We start from the raw sequence: 23,738 nt of genomic DNA, 5'->3' as shown, positions 1-23,738 counted from the left end.
CTGTTGGACCATATGCAAAGTAGTATTTATTTGAGTATTTCATCAATGAGTAAATGGTCCCTTCCAGTTAAATATACTGTATTGTACTACCCTGAATTCCAAATTGTTTTAAAAACTAAAATGAAAAGAAACAAACAATTAAAAGGTTAATTATTGGATTTCCCCTCTTTTCTTATAAGGTAAAGGTATATAGCTAAACCAAGCACAAAATCAGTTTTGGTTTTTAAATGAATTCATTTGACCACTGTTTCCTGTTCAGTGCATATAAAAAGGCTGGCAAAGACCCTCAGACACTGGTGGTTTTCGCATAGTGTCAATATACTCATAATGTTCCAACTCATCTTCTTTCTCCTTGTCCTGAAGACTCCAGCAGGTAAGACACCAGCTTTTCCCACAAGTTCACTCAATATTCATAGAACAAGAATTATTTTACAATCAAATACTGTACGGTCTAATTACCTTGAGAAAAAGAGACAGATTAGAAATGCTGGCTTTGAATTTTCTTTTTTCCAGAGCCTTATACAGTATGTGGAAGTATGAAAATTTGTTAAAATTTCTAAATTGCATTACATGCTTATGTACTGATGGTTTCTAATATTTACAATATCTGCTCCATGGAAATGGAAACATAGAAATGATCACACTTCATCAGGGAAACGGTGAATGGTTTGTACATGTCAGTGACAATCAGAAAACAGAAAATTATTGCAACAATGATTTGCAGGAAAATTGAATTCCAAGTGTGTTTTGTAAAACCCTTATTACTGCTGCTATTTAAAATCTTATTTGCATAAGGAGACTAGTCAGCCCATCAGGAAGCTGTAAGGCTTTGAGGTAGCTCAAAGTGTTTGAGAAAGAGTTTATAGAATGTTGGTCCAAATCATCCTTACCTTTTGGTATTACGATATGTAATGGTAGTCCAGGTAATAAGAAATTGAAAAGGTATTAAGGGAAATTGGCCAGAAATTGTAAATAATTGTAAACAGTAAAGAGAAAGTGGACAGAATTGTTAACTTTGCTAGAAAAAGAATTGGGCGACCATATAAACAGCTTGATGAGCTATATTAAATTGCAGTTCAAAAGAGAGTTCAGCTTATCATTGATGACCCCTCCCACCCTGGTCATTCCCATTTCTAAATGCTACCTTCAGCAAGGCATCTACAAATGCCTGTGGCCAAGAAAAATGTATACAAGAAATGCTGTATTCCCTGGGTTCGGTATATTAAACACAACTATACAGTATGCTTGTTTCCTGTTGGGAGCAATTGGATTTTGTGCAATGATAGTGTAATATGGGTAGAGCAAGTCTGTGTATACAGTTCGTATTGTTGCATGTCCAAGACTATTGTTCATTTTTAACGTGAATTTTTTTTATGTTGTGCTGTTTTTTGTAGTTTTGTATATTGATGTCCAGAACAACTTTTAATACCTTTGGATGGGCAATAATGTTATAGCTCATTTTATCTAATACATATGTTTTATCTGTTTTTCTGTTTCTTGTTTATTTGAGCAGTCAATGCATTCATCTCTTATCTTTATGTATACAATGGTAATGATGAATGTCACCACATTCCATAAGGATAAGAAAATGAAATAAATTATAATTGTTGAAATATTGGGAATAAACCTAAAAAATAACACAATTCTGAGTGTCTTTCTGAATTTTCCATATAACACCTAAGCCCAGAGACATGAATTTATTGAAGAATTTTACAGAAGATTTTAGGCGGCTTTAGATCTCAGTAATGTTTATCTGGGGGCCATTATCTCATGCATATATGTCAGTCAAATTAGACATACAGTAACTATATTGTGAGCCTCTTGTATTTTTGTATTCTCTTTGACAATTTATTTGACTAACTTAGGGATTGGTACTTCTAAAAGAAATTCCCATCCACATTGAGTGGATTTGTACAGTGTTAGGATAAAGGGGCAGGAATCTGCAATGGTATATTGCAATTTGCCATTCTATGGTGCTTCGATAAATTTCAAATTTAGAAATAATCTGAAACCAAACTGAAGAATGTGAAAAGAAGTACTGAACTGAGATGTTTGAACACGAAGACTAATTTGATAGCTGTTAATTTTTAGTGGCATTTAAAATGAACTGAAAATGAGTCAATAAGTTCTTATTCAGATTAAAGCACTTCTTTTAGTTCTGTGTAAGGTTAGATAAAGAATGCTGAAGGCCTTTCCAACTCTGCCTAGTTTAGCATTAAACTACAAGTAACTTGCATAACTTTTTTTATGTGTTGAACATACTGACATTTAATCTAAGACTCTCATGTGAATTCCTTTGCATGCCAATCTTCTTAAGGAGCTTTTGACAGTTATGTTATTGGAGGGAAGACTGCAGAACCGCACTCCAGGCCTTACATGGCATCACTACAGGTGGATGACCATCATGTCTGTGGAGGATTTCTGATCCGTGAAGACTTTGTTTTGACAGCTGCACACTGTTATAAGTGAGTTTTAATTATTCTCTGAAAAGGTCTTTAAGTTTGATTTTACAGGTTTATAGAAGACTATGAATCTTAAGAAAAAATAATATTATTCAAAGAATAGTTTACTGTCACATAAAACATCCATCATTCTATTTTATAACTGCTTTATCAGGTTCAGGGCCACAGGGAATACTAGCACTTATCCTGGCAAGCAATAAGCACAAGACAGGATATACTCTGGACGACACACCGATCGAACACAGGGCACACACAGACACAAACACACAGATTCACACTGGGGCCACAAACACATTCCACACAACACCCCAAGAAATTAGCCTAGGGCCACAGAGCTGCAAACCTCTGTGCTACTGTGCCACCTTCACATTAAATATCAGTATAAAAATGTAAACTGGCCAAGCATCAGGTCTTTTGCTTGTTGATTAATAATCTTCTGTGAGACTTGAATTTAGCCATATTTGTGTCAGTCCAGTGTTCTGATCTCTTTTTAAGCTTCAAACCTTTAACCTTCCACAAACTAAGAACATGGCATATGTTCTTGGAGAAAAAACAGCAACAGACATTATCATTTTAAACCAAACCATGTAGTCACCATTTTATTTTAAGTAACAAAGTTTTAGTTTATTTTTGTTAGATTTACAAGCCATTTCAAAAGCATGGCTGCCATTTTGACATGATTCATAACTGAATTACAGTATAATTTTATATCTGACTAAGGTTATAACTGCACTTTGAGCAAATATGCTATTCCTAATATAGCAGATTGTATGTCTGATTATAATAATTATCCAGACAGTTGAATTTGATGTTTGGCTGCTTTGTAAATACACACTCACCAGTCCTTCCCTCCTTCATCACTCCAACAGTAAGACCTGAATATACACAATGTTGGGAAAAGGTTTTAAAAGAAATCTGAAATCAGATAACAATGTTCAATATAGTTTGCGTACATTTCCCTACAGAGGGAACATGTAATTGCAATAGATTGCTTTTTAAGTAATATTAAAGAAGTAATTTTAAATTATTAATTTAAAACATAATCATTCCTCAATACGCTTTTAAATGAAATGGTAAATTAATATTGTGTGAAAGTAAAGTTGGAAGCATACTGTATGTAGTTCCAAAATAAGCTTACATGAATCCAGGTTCCTTTAATTTTATTTTTCAACACCACTGTTTTCTCTGTTCCTTTTAGCAACAGACCTCTGACTGTTGTTTTGGGTGCCCACAATATAAAGAAGAAAGAGAAATCGCAGCAGAAAATTGAAGTGAAAAAATTCTATAAACATGGTTTACATTCGTTAAGCCCTTTAGACTTTGACTTAATGTTATTGAAGGTACAGTACCATTAGCTTTCCACATTTTAAAGTTTTTTTTTCACCTGCGAACATACTTTATCTGTTTCATTGGGTTATTATCAGTTTTTATTTAATAGTTTTTAACACTCAAACGACAAAGTTATACAGTATCATAGTTATTAAAATGTTTCAACATCAAAACAAATGTGTACATCTTCAGGCCAACATTGAGTTAACATTAAGCCAGAAAACTGGTTTCAGTTTTCACTTTGAAATGTTATGTTTTAGATTACAAGGTAATAATAACTATTATTTTCCAACAAAACAATAAATATAAAATTAAGATTAAATAAAATAAAGTTTTTGTAGTACTGTATTTCTTTTTCATACAATTGATGTAAAGATTATTTTTTTCTTTGGTGTTACGGTATTTCTTCATTCTGCTTTGTAACTAGCTCAAGGCAAATGCCACACTTAATGAAAATGTGAAACTACTTACACTGCCAAAGAAAGAAGTTAAAGTTAAAGTTAACACCCGTTGCTCTGTGGCTGGCTGGGGCAAGAAAACTGCGAACGGGAATGGCGAAAGTGTTCTGCAAGAAGCAACTCTCACAATTCAAGACAATAAACAATGCAAGAAGATTTGGCAGAAATACTTCAACACCAAAAATATGCTGTGCACACATTTTGGAAATGGAAAAAGTGGGATTTGTCAGGTAGGTAACATACTTTTGGGAATCATCTTTATATTAGGGAGTATAAGGAAAGATCGTTATGAATGAACCAAATCAATGACATGCACATTAAGTTTACGTGTCCATGTATAAGCACTTTACTTCAATTATTTGCAGATCTGTCCCCTTAATTTTCTTCACTTTGGTCTCTGTGCTGAACGTACTGTAGGAATTCCCGTGATGACGGTGACTTCTTGTAACACAGTAGAAATATCTTTTCAGTGAAGAAAGTGGGAAGGAACAGAGGTCTTTGACTCATTCTAGGGATCAATACATTAAACCTACAGTTCAATAGAGCTGTCTTTTATTATGTGATTGTACTCATTTTGTTTATTGCTTTGTTTCAGGGTGACTCTGGAGGACCCTTGGTTTGCAACACTAATCCTAACGCTTCTGAAGTGTTAGGAGTGGTTTCATACTCTGGACCAAAGTGTGATGATTCCAGCTATCCACACGTCTATATGAAAGTTCATAGTTTCCTAAAATGGATAAATGAAAAAATGAAAAATTAAACATCTGCCCTGTTGAATTTGTGCCTAATCTACGACAAATCCAGTGAAAATCACATTTTTCCTATCTTCCTCTTTTTTTAGGTATTCTGAGTTGCTGAGATAGAATTATTATTTCTAAATTCTTTTTTAAAATATTTCGCTTGACAGAATTAAGTTGCTAGCTGTGACAGACTCTGGCTCCCCCATGACCCTGAATTAAATAAAGCAAGAAAGAAGCTAAATGGATGGATATCATAATTTACTGGTGTAATGTCAATAAAAAAAATTATATTTCATATTTGATGATTCTTTTGATTGCTGTTTCCTCGTAGTTCTTATAACATTTCAAATTATATTTCCTGTCCCTGTAAAAATATATATTCCCAAGAAGTGGCAAATCAAATTCTTCTACTAGAAAAATAGAGTGCAATGCAAGATTACACCCTCATATTAACAGGAGTCTACTGCATGGTATACAAACAATTCTGAGACATTTTCCTTTTTATGATAGGAAGAACTAGGAAGGTTCAGCATGAGAGAGTGAAGGAACACAGGGACAAAGGGTTTTGATTTAAACTAGAAACATTGGCTTTACATTCAGTGACCTTAATTTCAAAGTTATGCATCTGCATCTGTGACTGATGGTTGTGCTATGTACATCACTAACAACAGTGGCAAACCACAACACATTTTGGTGTGCACACTAGTAATAGACTAGTAATGTCTTCATTACTTGACTTGGAATGCTTTGCTCTTTCGGTAATACAGTAAAACATGCAGATGTTTGTATTTCGATTTGATCCATTTGTAGCACCAAAGAACTGTAAGGAATTAAAAAATATTTTGTTTTTAAGAATTCAAGGGAGGAAAGTAACACTTATTAGAACCGTTTAAGATGTGTACTCTGCTTCCATGTACAAATACATGAATACAATTATTACATATTAATAAAAAAAGTTTCTATTTTAAATGAATATTCAAAATAAATTACAATTAAATATATTTAAAAACAAAACTCATAAAACAGATAATCAGTGGCTGTTGCAAATAAATGGAAACAGTTAAATATTCTAAGACTTGAAATATTACATTTTTAATTCATCTTCACTGGTTTGGGAACGTCCATCCATCAGCTGGTATAATATGAATATGAGTATTCTATCCAATCCATTATATCAGCTTTCTACAAAATAGCATTTGAAAGGTGAAAACTTCACTTAATTAAAGTCATTAAAACAATATAGATGTGCTAAAAATAACTTAGGAAAGTAATGAAAAAAGAGTAATTTCTGGAGAAGAACTGTTACAGATTTTTCCACTGAAACCCACTTAGCTACAAGCAGTGGGAAACATCTGAATGCCCCTTCATTGTTCAGAGTTTAAAGGTGTAAAATGGAAAATTATCTGTTGTTTTTTTTTAAATGAACCTTTTGACCACAATTTCCTGCCATGTATGCGTAAAGGTTGTTGAAACATTTGTATGCATTTGTAAAACAAGCTTTCTGCTCCGTGTCCAGAATTTGCAGTCTTGTAAATGTCCATCTTTTCCCATATCCATGAGATCAGACTGACTCTCATAACGCAGGAAGCATTCACAAATCATATTTGAAAAAAATGCAATAACAATAAAATAAAAAAAATAAAAGCACATTTGAACTGCTGACCCCCTGCTTTCCGCTTTTTCACCCAGCCTTTGTTGTAAATGCAAGGATGCACCAGATGCACTAAAAATATCATTATGTAAAACGTAGAGCTTTTAGTTGTTTCATGTGCTTAGCTGACTATCTTATAGTAAGTGATGTTTGATGTTCTTATAGTATATCTCCCTGTGGCTTTTTTAATGGTTTCAATACCCACTAAATTGTAACCGCACTGCTGAAAAATAGAAACTAATTCGATATAAGGAGGTAGACGGATGGTGCATGACACCACACTGCATTTTCAAACGCTTATTTTTTATTTTGGCATCTAAGCAACATTGAAAGTTATAAGCACATAGCAACATAGCTTTACAAAGTTTACCCAGACACACACACAAGTGATGTTATATTTCAGGGCTGATTTACATTAACATAATTACAGTATATGAATAATTATGATGTGAATATTTGAATATTTAATAATTGGAAAAATAATGGCAGAAGTAAATGCTGTACAGGCACACTGAATAGTAAAAATGAAGAAAAAAAAACACAATGTTTAAACTGCAGTGTGCTTTTGTGGCGAGTTTGGTCAACATCTATCCACAGTTTGTATTTTATGGCAAGATATATTACAGACCATTAAGGGTTTTACCATGACCACCTTTTGGTTTTTTCTCTGTTATGACCTTTTATCACCTTGTTGTACATTAAAAAGTAAAAACAGAAGTCCAATGGTGGAGGTGAGAGCTTCGAATGCCATTTTGTTTTAATCTGATTAGAGTAAAACATGAGGAATTTTCTCAGTGCAGAATCCTGAGCACATAGAGGAAACCCATAGAAGTAACACCAAGTGCAGAATTGAACCCAAGACTACAGCATTCCAAGGCTGCACTGCTAATCACTGTACCACCATGACAATTGCATAAATATTTAAGATTATTATTTAACTGGTTTGCTTACTTTTCAATTGTGTGAGGAAAAAAAAGGTAATTTCTCATTCTGAAGTACAAAACAAAATACTGTTACACCATTTTTTAGCTCAATTATATTTTACAGTTCAATGATTTAGCATAAATCAGGTGTTAAAACAAATAAGGTAAAACCTCCTTTAAAAAAGAGGTTTTGACACCAGATTGCATAGTGAGAAATTTACATTTTATAGCAATTTCCTGTGTGTTCAGGAATGGTTCAAAGAGTGATTTTGTTGTTTCTGGCACAAAAGCCTACTTTTTTCAAAAGTAACAGAATTTCAGCTACACATGAGAAATAATAACTTCAAAAATTAAAATTGCCATACCATTATTACTGAGTAGCCTGGACAAGCTAAACAAGATTAAGACTGGTCAGCACTGGAGACCTAAAAGAAAAATCATGGTTCTGTAAGTGGTGTAGGGTCAGTAGCTGACACTCTTATCTCTAGACTAGACAGGTTTCCAAACCAATTGCCAGTTTGGTGACAGGGATCTATAGAAAGTGACATCCTTCAGATGAAATATTAATCAAGGCTCTGACTACTTGTGGTTATGAGATATCCTATGGCATTAGTGTTAACTGCCTAAATGCTTCTCCAGGCTTGCTCAGTCCCCCTTCGTTCAAATAGTTACATTTTAATTGATTAAAAATGAATTAGCTGACACCTCTACACCTAATCTACTGTGTTAGCTGGTTTCTGGTGCTCATCATCCAGCCAGCACACAGGAGGAGCTGATTTCAGTGGTTGATAAAGTGTATGATCCTTTACTTAAAATACTTTGTAATGAAACATGCTGTACAAATTTAAGAAATGATATATTTATATACCATTATGTAATGAAATTTAATATATATTTGACATTATTAGTTACTAATGGGGGCTTTATGGTGCAGTACTGGGGCCCTGGCTTCAATTCCTGGGGTGCTATCTGTAGAATCTGTGTGTCTATGTAAATGCACACAGGTGTGGTACTTCCTCTTGTAATTCTTTACCCTTGTAACTTATTCAATATTTTTACTACTTTGGATTTTCTCATTACACTAGCTTTTAAATCTATGGTAATGTTTCATTCCATGTAAGGCACACAATATTATAATCAAACCTGAAGGAGGCTCCACGTGCCAAAACGTTGTGTTTCCTTTCTTCTCTTTTCAGCATGGAATAAACCCGTTACCCGTTCCTTTGCAGCCTACGCATGCTGACGCAGCTCCCTGCTTGAACTATATTATAATGTACCACATTCAATTTCCTCACAGTGAATCTATCTTCCTTTCATTAATTATACTATTTCATTTTTTTAAATTAAAGTGTAGAGAGACTTTTCTGTAAACACTGAAATATCAACATTTAATACTATGCATTTGAAATTTGAGACTGTTCAATTTTTTAACAATGCAGGCTCAATTTTCACACTTGATTAGACTGATAGAATGATGTGAAAGACTTTCAGTTTCACAGGGCATTCTTATTATGACACAACATCTTGAAAAAATACCCTAGCTGTAAAAACAACAGCAAAAGCACAAAGTCATACATTTAACCATCAGTCTTTCAAACCTGCATACACAATTCGCTAACAGCAGTAGTGTAGTTTTATTTATGTATGCTATGCATTGACAGCACTGCTTATTTTAATACCTTCCTGTTGGTTGATTGTTTCCTGTTTTGCAGACATCATGTTTGCAGAAAAACCTTGATTTCAAGTCTTTCTGGTCTAAACAGACTTCTAATTTCAATTAATATAAGGTCTATAGTACATAAAGTATATAAGTCAAAGTTACCAGCATACACACTCGTAACTACGATTACTTGGGCACCTGAATTATTTCCAGTCATGTTCTTGTAGGTAAAGAGTTTGTCAGCAAAACACACACAAGCAGACTCTGCTTCAAATGCCGTACTCACACCAGAAATGAGAACAGAGAACAGTGAAATTGATGGATCAGGCACTCCAGTCATTAGATTAGCCCCTCTGAGCTTATGAAACAAAGGATGAAACCAAAGCAAACATGCTGTAGGGGGATGAATGAGTCTGAGCGGTCAGAAAAGAACAATTGAGCATGAGAAGCTACAAAGGATAATCAGGAATAATTTAATGAGAAGAAAAAAGTTTAAAATAAAATACTAGCTAAACAGATACAATTTTGTATATAAATTGCTGTTCCTGATCTATATCAGCCATTTAGATTCTGAAATTAAAAACAAACTTAAATTTACAGATATAAATAAAAATGGCGAGTGGCAAACAGCAGCTTTAGAAAGGAAATCATAAAACATCTTAATGTGGTGGATTGGGATTTGAAAGAACATTTAATTTTTCAAAATTATTTTCTATTTCACCTATATTTCAAAATACAACAAATCAAACTGCATAATACAACATCAAACCAAACTACACTTAATTTTTATAATTGTATTTTTGAAAACACAGTGAATTGTACCCGACATGCACTGTAAGAAATGAAAAGGAGAAAGATTTATATTTTGTCTTGAGAACCTAACTGAGAATCATGCTTTTTAACTTCAAAACAGAAATTAGCCCAAGGTTATTCATTTCTCAGATAATCTTATTCCTTAATCTCTATTTACTCAGGATACTCAAGAATCAACACATTCCCTGGAGCAGTGCCTCACCATGAGGCAATTAGAGACTGCTTAGCCTTTTAATCCTACACCATTGCACAAGTAGCAGTCTTGACTTTTTGTCCTGACTTGACTCTGCGAAATCCAAAAAAAGTAAATAATCACCTGCAAAAAGTCACAGTTGAGTGGACTGAATGCAATACTGGTTCACATGATTACAAATATACACACACACCTCAGTAAAGTACTAATACTATAGTTGTTACTTTTGCAGTATGTGTTGCAGGCATTCATATGGCATGGACTGCATTTTAAAATTGTACAATTTTGGATGCTTTTGATATGCAGTATATATATGATTTTCATATATATCGATCCAAAATCCAATATATGATTTTCTATTGTAATTTTACATTTTTTGATAATTTAATCTTATATGTTAAGTATTTTTAATTTTGGAGCTAGGATGTTGATCACTATGTAGCAGATTTAATGATAAGGTTGATTTGGAAACTATGTGCTGTCCTAATATATTTTTGTCACAGAAAGCCACACAGAAGACTCAGGAAAAATATAGCCCACCTGTATTAAGGATAAAAACATGACAAACTGCTTCTTTCATCTAATGTGAAACAACTTATAAAATACATTTAAAGTAAATTAACTGGAAACAAATATTTTGATGAACTCATGGCCAAAATGTTCTTTAGGTTCAATAACTTAATGACCTTTTCAGTCATCAGTACTTCAGAATATTGTTTTTGAAAATTTGTTTTGCCACGTCTTCAGTGTGCTTCTTCACAATCCACATATGAATTAAAGATTCCCTTCTATGGAAACATAAGGTGCTGAAGCAACACTACTGAATCAACCAGAAAAAGACCATTATCATCCGCTGCCTGAAAACCACTCCAAAAGGTAAAGACTATGAAGGGAATTTCTCTGTTGGGGTGACATGGTTCTTTGCATATCTGCTTTAAACATTGTGGTCTTTCTTCCACAGCAGAAAAACGGTTGTCACTCAGGAAACTATTGTACCTCTGTACCAAAGGCAAAGACCATTCTACCCAACAAGGAGGCACATTTTTCAAGTCAGTGTCTTCAGAACTACTAGGCCCAGTATCTGCACACAAATGGGATGGTCAGTCGTTATGAAGGTTCTTGAAGCCTACTGCTCCAAAACGTTTCCTGTCTGAGAAGCCACTTATCTGTGGAGGAAGAGACACAGATATAACTAATTTAAGCAACACAAACAGTTCAGTAAGAAAATATTCATACTGTGCATGTTTTTTTTGTTGGTTTTTATTCTGATACTGTCATCTATTTCTGTATGAATCATAATAAGGGTATTTAAAAGGGACAATAGGGGGCTCTTCTTTACACAAAGGGATGTCAAAGTCTGGAAGAAGCTACCCAGCCAGATCTTGAAGCAGGTACCCTAACATCTTTTAAAAAAAATCCTGGATAAGATCTTCAATTAACTAAAAGCAAATACATAAGAAAAACTGAGAGTGTATAATCAAAGAAGATGATTCTTATCTTTTTATTAATTCTATTATTTTGACTAGATCAATAACTGTCAAGCATAGCATTGCAAACCTTGAAGTCTTGTATCTACACCCCTTGCAAAGCAATCAAAGTTTAAGTAGAATAGTAATTTAAATCTGGCTATGTTCTTAGAGGAACACACAAGATAAGGGATGCACTTGGGGAAAAAAAACTTTCATTTTAGATTTCTTTAGCAGAATTATCATAAGTAAAACAAACCTGGTTTCCATCCCTTGTGAAGTATCTTTTTTCTATTACCTGAAAAACATAAGCAAATGTAATAAAAGTATTAATACTGAATAATAAGTCTTTGTACATGGACTAGGTACATCCAAATATGGGCAAAGCTCTATCACTCTGTATTTAATAAATGGGATATATTGATACTGCCAAAACACCCGATTGTCTTAATACACCAGTGGGGAAGATCATCATAGGCAAATGCAATGTCTTATTAAAACTGCATCTCAAGACATATTCTTCGAGTTAGTTTTTTACTTCCATGAACTGCCTTATGGCCAATTCTTATGAAAAAGACCATGACAGACTGCCATGTTCCAATACAGACTAGCTTTTCTGCACAATGCCACACAGTCAACAAGCTGATACTACTCCATTTCTGCTGCTATGTACATACAGAGAAACTTACCTTGTCAAAAAATCTGCTTAATTTTACAGCATTTGATGAACCTGCAGCTAAATACCTTGGGTTAGTGCAATCCTGTTAAAAACAGAAATAGAAATAAGAATTTCCTACACCTAAACTTTAAAAACATTAAATTAAGAGTGATTTATAAGGAAGGACAGTGTTTGCCGTGATCCATAATTTACAATGCTATTGAAGGAAATGTGAGGAGCAGGACACTAAGACTATCTAAAGGCTCTGACAGACTTCACAGCATTATTGCTTGAAGGACAAAGACAGAAAGGCAAACTCCAAACCAAGAAAATAACTTTTAATAAATTTATTAAAAGTAAAAAAATAAATTTTGGAATACAACTTATGTGCAGGACATTTTATTATGCATAAAAATGAATAAAAGAGTACTGCAATATATGAAAAACCATCACGTCATTGGTTCACCATTTCACTATTTTTCACACATATGAAACCTAACAGTCTCAGAAAAAAAAGTAAAATTATAGAATGTGCACAGTTCTCTTCAGAGATGATTTTGGAAATGTTGCTGGTTAGGATCTACAATGTACAAAAAAAAAACAACAGCTACAAAGGGAAAGTACATACCAGATTTATTTCCTCAGCATTAAAATCCTCAGCCAGAAAAGCGGTCCTTGTCAGTACCTCATTACGCTTGTTCTCTGGAATCTGGTCAAACTTGGTCCCAATGACCAGCAGAGGAACCTGATTTTCAGCAAACTGCTCTCGGTCATAATCACTGGAAGTAGAAGCAGCGACAGAGAAAGAAAGGAACTCAAAGTATAAAAGAACTTCAGATTTTTTTAAGCAAAGGAAGCACAACAACAATCAAGTAATAACAAGCTGAATTAAAAAGTAACATCATTGCAAGAGACAAAGGATGAAAATGACACTGGGACAGAAACAGTCAGAAGAGTTGACCACAGTTAGACCAAGGAAAAACTGGCCTGGATTCCAGGACAGAAAATAATACAACCAAGAACAAGGTTTCTTGTAAGATGGTACAATGATATCAGCCTGCACACAGCAGTCAGAAGACAGATGTTTGTGGCTAGATCATATATAGGAGGGAAGGGCAGGGGTGCACAGGGAAATGCTGCAGGCACAAATTGTCCTGCTCATGAACTGAACACTTGGAAGAAAGAGTGTCAAATGAGAATAAAGTATGGATAATTGGTAAAATCTAAAAGTTAATTTTGTCAATCGCTTTGGCAATTGATCACGTTCAATGTACTCGTTTCTTTCAGCTGCATATTTAATTGTTTGATGAGAGGCTAACCTGTTAATGTGGTACTCGTGATTTTAGATCTCGTTAATTTGACAAAGGTTGACCACTGATGGTAGGGTAGCACAGTTAAGGATCTCAGAATTAAGTGTTTTGCAATTTTAAAGTTTACAATTTGTTTTGTGGACATAATTGCAACATGTAGATAGTATTTAAGGAATGAAATTATGAAGATAAGAAACAAGCCTTTAAGACAGAACAAGGGTAAGATTTTGAAATCATGAATGAAATCTGAACATCCCTGTACTTTCTGTGAAACCAGCCTCACACCACAAGACTTGGGGTGACAAGAAAAAATACCTTTTTAAAATCAAAATTCAGCTTTTGGTTAATTTAACTACTGAAGCAAGATTAGCTATTGCATGGAACACTGCTCATCCCAGACGTGCATTTAAGTTTTTGCATTTTCATTGCAAAGAAAAATTAGTGTTTACATGTCCTGTCTTCAGTGGGTTCTACATAAACATTTTCCTAAGAAAGGTCTTTACTTATCTAAAAACTCACTTTTATACTATTTTAATTCTGTATAATTTTCTGTAAATATGCATGTACACGTCTCTGACTTCTGACTTGTTTAAGACTCCTTTTTTGTTTAGATTGTTTTAAAAATGTTTTGATATAATATTATAAATACTATAATGTTGTGACAATTAGAAAAAAAATCCAAATACTTTGAGCATTTCAAAGTTCTACTTACAAATGTAATGTTTAATACTGTGCTTTCAGACTCTATGACATATCAAGCTTGTGGTATGTAGCTCTGACAGATTTCAAGATTAGCTGTCCTTTGATATACATAGTGAACTACCCCATCTAGTGGCAAATTGGTACCTAGCACAATCTAAGCAAGCAAAGCATCTCCTATTATTGTACTTGTATGATGCTGTTCTCCAAAGAAGCAGCAGCACATTAGCACAACAGAACTGTCAATCCAGGGATTTTAACTGATGGCCTTTCAGTTACAAACTCAGAACTCTACTCACTGCTCATGCTTATTCACAACTGTGGCATGTTTACAGCCAGACATACCCAGCAGAGCTGCAAACAAACTGATTGAGAGGGCTGCAAAAGGATAATTACAATTGAGTACAGTTTAATGGGCTGCCAGAGCCTTCAGTGGATTGTGTAAATATTACCTGGTTTTTTAATAATGTAATGAATACCACATACCCATTGGTGACTATAACCCCCGATGGAGAAGAGTCCTTATTCAAGGCTTCTAATGACCAACGATACAAATTCTGCGAAGATTTCTTGTTTGTCAAGTCATGGACTAATATGAGGCCTACAAACCAAGCAGATGGAATTTGATTGAAAAACACAGTTGCAGAAATTCCTTATTGGATCAGATTTCATGTACAGTATGTCTCCGAATGAGCAGTGTTCATGACATTTACCATTGACAGCATTGTAGAACACAGCCCTGGCGCTTTTCACACTACTGGCACTGCCCACTGAACCTCCAACATCCCACAGCTCAGTGTAGTACGTCTTCTCCTCTGGTGTGCCCTCCTTGTAGTCATGGACCTATAAAACACAGCTTCCTCGTTTGTACTGGTGAGACCCAAGGGCTGAGTGAGTAGGAATGTATGTTTTTGCACTGCTATTAACGTTTCAAGCACTTTAAAAGTAAGGGAAGCTAAACTGATATTGAGACTTCATTCTGTGACACATTTCGACTATGAATTTCACCTTACATCATAATGCAAAATGTTTGTCTTGTATGTAAATACCATCTCTCCGAACTTACCATATAGATGGATGATACAATGTTGTGTGTTCTCCATTGCAATCTTAAGTATTTAAGTACTATTCTTACTCCTAGATTTGACTCCAGACATTATTGTCATGTAGATAACAAGGAAGAACTGTGATCTGTCCTCATTACAGATTACAGAAGCCCTTTTAATAAAAGTCCTGAAACTGATGAAATGAGTAACCTGCTATAAATATCAAAATTGAAGGTCTCACCCGGACGTCCACAGAACAGCCCACAGTCCACGAAGGGTTACCAAGCACCCGATTCTGACACAGTAAGTGTACGAGAGAGGATTTGCCAACACCTACAGAATTAAAGTCCCTTTGTCAGTTTATCTGAATAAGTGAGTGAAACAATTATAGCAACAATTAACTAATACGCAATCAAAGCACGTAAGAGCAACTTTTCAAACAACGTGAAATAACCATAATGTAATGAAAGAAAAAAGACACCACATACAGTACATACTATTTAATAATACTGTCTCAACATGAATTACGTGAAGGAAATGGTTTTTGCAGTAGGTCTGTCTTTTGAAACCAAATAAAGTGAGAATGCTTTTATTACGTGAAAAAACAAACGGCGATAATGATTTACATTTACTAAAGACGTCTGCATAATACAAAGATGAAAATGTTTCGTCTTAAGAACATCTCAACTAAGAGTTGTGTTAAGACAACATACTGTACTGTCTGGCAGACAACAGAACCACACTGCCAAGACCTACGGCCTTTTTATAACGAAAGAAACCACTAGCGCAGAATTACAGTCACACGATAACATGAAATACAACTTCATTAAAAAGGTTTGCAAAATGACACTTGCAATATACTTTCCATACATTTATTTAAATACCATAAAGTTACATAGTATTACACTATAAATATTTTTATGTGTAACACAAGCAAAAAACGTAATACTTTTCATATTCAGTTACATATATATTCGCGACAATCTTAATAAAGCACTGGAATGTGATGGAAGTACTAACCTGAGTCCCCCAAAACCAAAACCTTCACCCTATCAAGAGAGGCCATCTTCTCTAGTCATATTCACGGTGACCCGGAAAAATATCAATAGACGTCAGTCCTTCTGTTTTACCAGCCCAATGTGAAACTACTTCTGATTTTCATTGGTTCCTAGGTCTCGATCTGGAAGTGCCGTGTGTTGGAGTAGCGAAAACCCACCGCCCCAGAGCTCTGCTATTGGTGAAGCCCAGCGCCAGTTTCTGTTGCGCAGAAGCTGTGGCCAATGGCGAGAGGGCGCTGTGCTGCGCTGGTGACGACTTCCACAGTGCCCACGCCAGAGACGCGCGCTCGCGTGGGTAGAGTTTAGAAGAAGGTGGTAGTGGTTTGTTATCGGGTGGGTATTGTTTTTTTTATATTGTTTTGCGACTTCATTGAATACTAGATTTTTCATGGAAGAAAACCAAGCTGGAAGAAACTAATAAAAGAAGAAGATTGCTGATTTTTCACGAGCGTTGAAAGGTGATTTCCTCTGTTGTTGATATTCAGGCTGTGCTGTTGTTGACTTCAGACTTTTGTGAGATCTGCTGTAGTTGGGTAATTGTTGATTGGATGCTTTGCTTATTTTCATGAAAGAACGGCAACACTGCTCGACTAAAGCATAACCTCACAATAACAAAGCGAAGGAATGCCATTGGAAATGGGCTTTAGAAACGGTGAAATATGTACTTTAGATTTGCACCGCACACAAAAATAACAAGATTCATGTAAAAAAAAGTGAAAAGTGTCATATTAAAATAGTATTCGTTATGATCATTAAACTCCTACAAACACATAAAGCGATATTAAAAGAGAATTTAATCTTTTAAAATGTTTTTAAGTGAAAGTGTGGCTTTTGTCTCGATTCCAAACCAGTCAGGAAGGACGCATCTCTAATAAACCATAGCAGTGAACTCCACAGAACTTCATTATTGGTACATAAAACTAGGCAACTGTAAGCTGAATTTGGCGATTACTACCAATTGAGCTGCATTAGATGTGCCAAATAGCCTCCTCTTGTTTGTATCCTTTCTTATGTTCTCATATTACTTTCCTTTAACTGGATTTTTTCATGATAGTGTGAGCCCCCGTCATGGAGAGTGAACATTATCAAGGATCTTGCCGTCTTATTATGTGAGGCTGCGCAATAAGGGAAATATACGATCTTCTTTAGTGAATGTGGCATCACTTCACACAAATTACTGATGGGCAATGTTGTGCCAGTCTGAAATCCCAGAGCAGATAAATGGATGCAAAGTTTCTTGATCATTTTTCCGAAACAAGACACATCAATCATCTTGAAGAATAAAGCAGTGTTAGAAAAATCACCAGTGATAACATACACCTGGTTTAGGGGCTCCTTTTAGTTTGACCCTTTTTCGTATGCAAAGTATTGATTAATGCTTTTCAGTGAAATCATACTTTGTGACAATTGCGTGTCTTTAATAACGTTCATTGAAATAATTGCTCCTCTTGAATGCTGCTTTTCTTCTTTGGATCACTGTCTGCAGTATTGACCTGTTGAGCGCATATTTCAGGTGTGATGTTGTATTCCTACACCACATTCTCCTGTAGAGTATTTTGGAAGAGCAGTAGTGCAATAAGATTGGAATGATTAGTATACAGCAAAAATGCTGATTTTAGTCTTGAAAATTGTAAAGTACAAGGGTACGGGTGTCAAGTATTCAAAATCTTTACCGGCACTGACAAAGTCAACCCAGCGGTCTTATTCAGAGTTCAAAATGTAACACCAATCAGAGGCACAAGTAGAAACGAATTGTGCCAGAAATAATTGGTAATGGCTAAAAGGCATTGGACCCATCTGGGATATTTGCTTTCTAGTGTCTTTCATCCTGCCTGCAGTAACAAAACATAACGGATGCGCGTGGCTGCCCACCCTTGCTTTCCAGGAGCGTCATGACTGAGCCGGAAGTCCTGACCGAGGTGCCTGCCTCCCTGAAGCGCCTGGCCAAGCAGGTGGTGCGCGGCTTCTATGGGGTGGAACACGCTCTGGCCGTGGACATCCTGATCCGCAATCCCTGCGTGAAAGAGGAGGACATGCTGGAGCTGCTCAAGTTCGACCGCAAACAGCTGCGCTCTGTCCTCAACACGCTGAAGGGGGACAAGTTCATCAAGTGCCGCATGCGGGTGGAGACGGCCCCGGATGGCAAGACCACCCGCCACAACTACTACTTCATCAACTACCGGCTGCTGGTCAACGTGGTCAAGTACAAGCTGGACCACATGCGGCGGCGAATCGAGACAGACGAGAGGGACTCCACCAACAGAGCCTCCTTTAAGTGTCCTTGCTGCTTCAGCACTTTTACTGACCTGGAGGCCAACCAGCTCTTTGATCCCATGACAGGTAGGGTCACACACGTCTAGCTGAATCTTTAAATGATCAGCACAAACATAACTGGAGATGGCTGCTGCAGTAAGGACCCATCCAGCTTTGGTTTCTAGTGACTAATCTTTCCCCAGATGTCATGAAAGTGTCAGATGCCACGTGTCTAGGAGGATCTTGGGGAGTCAGTTTAATCATGTTATTTGATAAAGGTCTTGGATGGCTGAAGGCTGATGTTAAAGGAAGCACCGTAGAAGTTCCTTTTTTGAGGATATCGTTCTTTCAGAAGTAACGTTTCAATGTATCCTTCGTAGAAATTTACAGCATATATGGCCATATATAAGTGCTGCTTCATATTACGTGAGCTTTCTGACACCGGGTATGAAATGAGTTGAGAAATGCTGTAATTTGCTGCTTTCTAGGTCTTAAAGTTCAATAATAAATCAAGACAAAGGTGCTGTTTGCAAGCACAGCTGGAGTTAATTGAGTTATATTTGCACTTGTTCAATTCCAGTTTTGGAAATGATGCAAATCGAATAGTTAAATGAACGCATTACATGAATCCTTGTTATTAAATCTTTCCTTTTTAAGAACATACCAAAACATACAAACAACAGGGGCTGTCTCAGTATGCCTTCAGTGACAAGGCACTTCACCAGAGCTGGGAATTACATTCCACATTGAGATGGAAGATTCAGATCGCTTACAACTGTCACGTAGTCAGAACTCTGAGACCGAGCCGAGCCAGCAGAGGAAGACAAACGTGCTTGCATGACTGAAGGCTGTTCGGTCCATAAAGTTCTATTGGTTTTTCACTAGCTAAAAGATCCAAGGAGCACAGCCTTCCAGGAGTTAAAAGAAGCCTGGGTGTCATCTTTGACAATGCATTTCGATAGATAGCCTATTCCTCTTCCTGAACACCTCCACCCTTTGTGTAGAACAGTGCCTCTTGTTCTCAATTAAATGCTCTTCCCCATAGTTTCCACATGTGTCCTCTGGTTTGTGACTTGCTATTGCTATTAAGTCTGAAGAGCTCCAGGGGGGGACTTTTTCCAAGGGCTTTGAGAATTTTCAATACTTTGGCCTGGTTTCCTGACGGTCCTCTCTAAGACTAAAAGAAATCAGTTATTTTAGCCTGTATGTGTACGGTATTTCTTTGAGCATGGGAATGCATCATGTTTCTCTAGTTTGAACTTATTCCAGATCGGTAATATAGTTTTTGTATTGTGGTATTCTAAATGAGGTCTTAATAATGCTCTTTTCAATTATACCTTAACATCCCTTGATTTAAACCTTTACTTTTATCTATACAATAATGTAGAATAACAAGAGGTAGCATGTCAGCTAGCAAATCACTCTGGGAACAAAATTCCATTATAAAATTAAAAATAAGTATTAAAAAGCTCTTAAGTTGTAATGAGAAGCTACTACAAAGATCAAAGGTTTGGGTGATTATAAACAGAGTGTGGTTTCTTTACATTATCAGGAGCCAGTTTCTGAAGAGTTTGTAGTCTCTTTCCTCCTGCTTACTCATCAGGAAGCTCATCAGTACTCTTTTTTTCACTGCCCAAACTTTAAATAATGAAAGTTTACTTTATAGTATTTTGGGATTGATATGTTAATTTTACTACCCCTTTATGTCACCCAAAGAAACATCTTACTGGTCAACACTGTAGCGTAAATCCATTTTGTGGAAATGAAAATGCAAATCGTAAGGAGGGTAGCAGTGGGAAAGATGAAAAGCAAAGTAGCATTTGTTTTTGGATTACTGCATTTGACCTTCAGGACCATTTTAAAGCAAGAAAACAACGTAAAGGCTTTGCAGCAGGAGTCTAGTGATCTTACCGCTACTAAACTGGCATGAACATAGAGCAGAGTTTAGTGTAGGACTCGATGATATGACACAGTAGCTTATGCCTCTAGGCCAGATGCTGATAATACAGAAGGTACTGAGCATATGTGATCATTAGAAAAACCTTATTTTAATATTATTTTATATATGCATCAAATTTGATTTTATTTGTGTTAGTATTTAATTTTCTACTGTACCTTCTTTCAGTGAAGTCCTTGAATGCATCCTAATTTATTTCTACATTTGGTTAAAACGTTTCTGATAATTAAGTGACATCAAGTAACATATCTACATTGTTAACTGGGGTATGAGCAGGGGCCTAATAAAAGGGCCCCGTTGATTCAAATATAAGTTGAAACTTTGGATAGAAGTTTCAGCTGCACTTTCAGCCTAATAGAGATCCCTGTGGTACACTACTAATTGCATCATTCTAATTTGAACATGGATTCCTTATCTGTAACCCTGCTTCCTCTCCATTTAACCAGTTTTCAGTCTAAATACTTGCATTTGCTTTATCACAATCTCCTAAATATATCATATCATATTTTGTGTTTGTATCCGTTGCTGTTGTTGTATGTTCAAAGAGTAATATGTTATTTAAGCAACACCCACCATGTTCAAGTCCGTGCAGACTACCCCCTAGAATCCTACTACCATACAAGTGATCTCCTATTTTAATTAGCATTTCATAAGCTCATGTATACAAGTACTGGAGAAATCAACACCTAGGTAAATGGTAGTTCAAGTAGGAATAAGTAACAGGTTTATTCCATGCTGAGAAGAGAAGAAAGGAAATGCAACGTTTTGGCTGTGGAGTCTTCTTCGGGTGTGAAGAATGCCACCTGAAGAAGGCTCCACAGCCTAGGTAAATGGTATGTTGGAAAGCAATGGCTTCTACACAGGTGTGGCTCATGCTCATGTTATAATAAGGAAATTAAGGTTTTAAAATGCTGAAAAGGTCATGCTTGCCTAGGGATATGGCTAGCATGGCTGCAAGAGGAGATCTCGTGTGTCTTTTAAAGAGGGGTGATTATTGGGGCATATATGTCAGAAGGCTCAGTGACCAAGTCTCTTGCTGATGTTTCATGTGCAGAGGTGTCTAAGGTGATGTCAGCATGGAACTCTGAGGGAAAGGGCGATAGGAGGAAGTAGATACTCCAGGATAAAAATAGTTACTTGACAATGCTCTTTTATCTACCCTCGACACCTTTGCTCCTTTAAAAACTCGAACCATCTCCTTCTCTCACCCTGCCCCCTGGTACAATGACCATCTGCGATTCATGAAGGCAGCCTCTCGCAAACTTGAGCGTAGGTGGCGTCTTTCCGGCCTAAATGTACATTATCAGGCCTGGAGAGATTACTTATCTGATTATAAGGTTACTATAGAGTCTGCTAGATCCACCTACTTCTCTCACATCATTGAAAATCACCAAAACAATCCCAGACATCTTTTCTCCACCATCAACAGACTGCTCAAGCCAAACTGCCCTACCACATTACCTGCCTCATCACAACTTTGCAACACATTCTTAGATTTCTTTAGTTCTAAGATTGACAACATCCGGCATCACATTCTCTCCACTACGGATATAATTTCCATACCTCCTCCCTCCTCATCCAACTTCTCTGGTTCCCGTCTCTCCAGCTTCTCTCTTCTTGACTCAGCATCCCTAAACAAACTAGTTACGCGCATGAAACCCACCACATCTATTTTAGATCCCATTCCCACCACTTTATTCCAGTCCTGTTTCTCTTCTCTCTGTCCCATTGTCCTCAATATAATACATGAATCCTTGAGCACCGGCATTGTACCAACGGTCCTCAAAACTGCTGCTATTACCCCCGTGCCAAAGAAGCCTAACATGACTCTCGACAATCTTAACAACTTTCGCCCCATCTCCAACTTACCCTTTCTCTCTAAAATTCTAAAACGTGCTGTCACACTTCAGTTACATAACCACCTCATGACAAACAACCTTTTCGAACCCCTCCAATCTGGCTTCTGTCAACTTCACAGCACAGAAACCGCCCTAGTCAAAGTCACCAACGATCTCCTAATAGCTTCTGATTCTGGTTCTCTTTCCATACTCATCCTTCTTGATCTCAGTGCTGCCTTTGACACTGTTGACCATAACATCTTACTTTCTCGTCTCGAGACTGTGTTTGGAGTCTCTGACACTGCCCTCAAATGGTTTAAGTCTTACCTCACTGATCGCTGTCACTTTGTCTCTCTCAATGGGTACAGGTCTGAAATTGGTCTTGTCAAGTCTGGTGTCCCCCAGGGCTCAATACTGGGCCCCTTGCTCTTCAGCATTTACATGTTCCCACTTGGTCAGCTTTTAAGATCACGTGGCCTCAGCTTTCATTTTTACGCTGACGATACTCAAATATACATCCATACCAAAACAGACACTGATGTGCCTGTCTCTATTCTATCTAATTGCATCTCTGACATAAAAATTTGGATGACTCAAAACTTCCTTCATCTTAACTGTGACAAGACTGAAGTCATGCTTATTGGTACCCCCCATCAACTTCGTAAAGCCAGTCCTGTAACCCTATCTGTAGATGGCTCTGTACTTGAGCTTCAATCAAAATTGAAAAACCTTGGGGTTATATTCAATTCTGGCTTAACATTCGACCCACATGTACAGCATACTGTCAAAACATATTTTTTTCACCTTAGAAATATCGCAAGACTACGCCCTATGCTATCATTAACTGTGGCTGAAAAGCTAATCAACATATTTGTATTCTCTCGAATTGACTACTGCAAAGCTCTACTCCCTGGGGTATCTAAATCTACTCTGAACAAGCTGCAGTATGTCCAAAATTCAGCAGCCAGAATCCTGACCAGGTCTAGTGCAAGTGTTCACATTACTCCTATCCTGGAGTCCTTGCACTGGCTTCCGGTCAAATTCCGCGTAGACTTTAAAATCCTCATGCTCACCTATAAGGCTTTACATGGCTTGGCACCTCAATACCTGTCTGAACTTTTATCGCCCTACTCCCCACCTCGCAACCTCCGCTCTTCAAATTCTGCCCTCCTTACTGGCCCCCAAGCCCGTCTACATTGTATGGGCGACAGGGCCTTCTCCTGC

The 23,738-nt window shown here is 36.5% G+C and overlaps 3 protein-coding genes and 1 long non-coding RNA gene across 5 annotated transcripts in view; 2 read left to right on the top strand and 2 right to left on the bottom strand.

Annotated features, from left to right (window-relative positions):
• Nucleotides 1–246: 246 nt before the first annotated feature.
• Nucleotides 247–5,291, top strand: LOC148676074 (granzyme B-like). The gene is made up of 5 exons (XM_088601751.1): nucleotides 247–373; nucleotides 2,318–2,465; nucleotides 3,661–3,802; nucleotides 4,219–4,479; nucleotides 4,845–5,291. Exons 1-5 carry the CDS (start codon nucleotides 328–330, stop codon nucleotides 5,007–5,009), a joined length of 762 nt encoding a protein of 253 aa, XP_088457877.1. The 5' UTR covers nucleotides 247–327; the 3' UTR covers nucleotides 5,010–5,291.
• A 1,631-nt stretch (nucleotides 5,292–6,922) lies between these two features.
• Nucleotides 6,923–10,346, bottom strand: LOC148676073 (uncharacterized). Its single transcript, XR_015925755.1, has 2 exons — nucleotides 9,479–10,346; nucleotides 6,923–9,352 (listed from the first exon to the last, which is right to left on the bottom strand). It is a non-coding gene; the product is annotated as an uncharacterized LOC148676073 (long non-coding RNA).
• A 287-nt stretch (nucleotides 10,347–10,633) lies between these two features.
• On the bottom strand, nucleotides 10,634–16,573 carry rabl3 (RAB, member of RAS oncogene family-like 3). Its single transcript, XM_088601736.1, has 8 exons — nucleotides 16,429–16,573; nucleotides 15,650–15,741; nucleotides 15,076–15,205; nucleotides 14,849–14,963; nucleotides 12,982–13,132; nucleotides 12,385–12,456; nucleotides 11,955–11,993; nucleotides 10,634–11,395 (listed from the first exon to the last, which is right to left on the bottom strand). Exons 1-8 carry the CDS (start codon nucleotides 16,472–16,474, stop codon nucleotides 11,330–11,332), a joined length of 711 nt encoding a protein of 236 aa, XP_088457862.1. The 5' UTR covers nucleotides 16,475–16,573; the 3' UTR covers nucleotides 10,634–11,329.
• Nucleotides 16,574–16,658: 85 nt separating this feature from the next.
• The window catches only part of gtf2e1 (general transcription factor IIE, polypeptide 1, alpha), a 55,138-nt gene continuing 48,058 nt past the window's right edge, over nucleotides 16,659–23,738 (top strand). Inside the window, exons 1-2 of one of the 2 annotated variants that reach the window (XM_088601723.1) lie at nucleotides 16,659–16,799; nucleotides 18,352–18,806. In XM_088601723.1, coding sequence (XP_088457849.1) covers nucleotides 18,359–18,806 — 448 coding nt within the window. In that variant the 5' untranslated portion in view covers nucleotides 16,659–16,799; nucleotides 18,352–18,358. Of the gene's footprint in view, nucleotides 16,925–18,351; nucleotides 18,807–23,738 lie in introns of both variants that reach the window. The other variant, XM_088601714.1, reaches the window with a different exon arrangement.

The sequence above is a fragment of the Lepisosteus platostomus genome, chromosome 2 (genome assembly GCF_059453375.1).
Source record: "Lepisosteus platostomus isolate fLepPlt1 chromosome 2, fLepPlt1.hap1, whole genome shotgun sequence".
Lineage (NCBI taxonomy): Eukaryota > Metazoa > Chordata > Actinopteri > Semionotiformes > Lepisosteidae > Lepisosteus > Lepisosteus platostomus.
The sequence above is the reverse complement of the archived record's forward strand: the minus strand, read 5'-3'. Positions and strand labels throughout refer to the sequence as shown.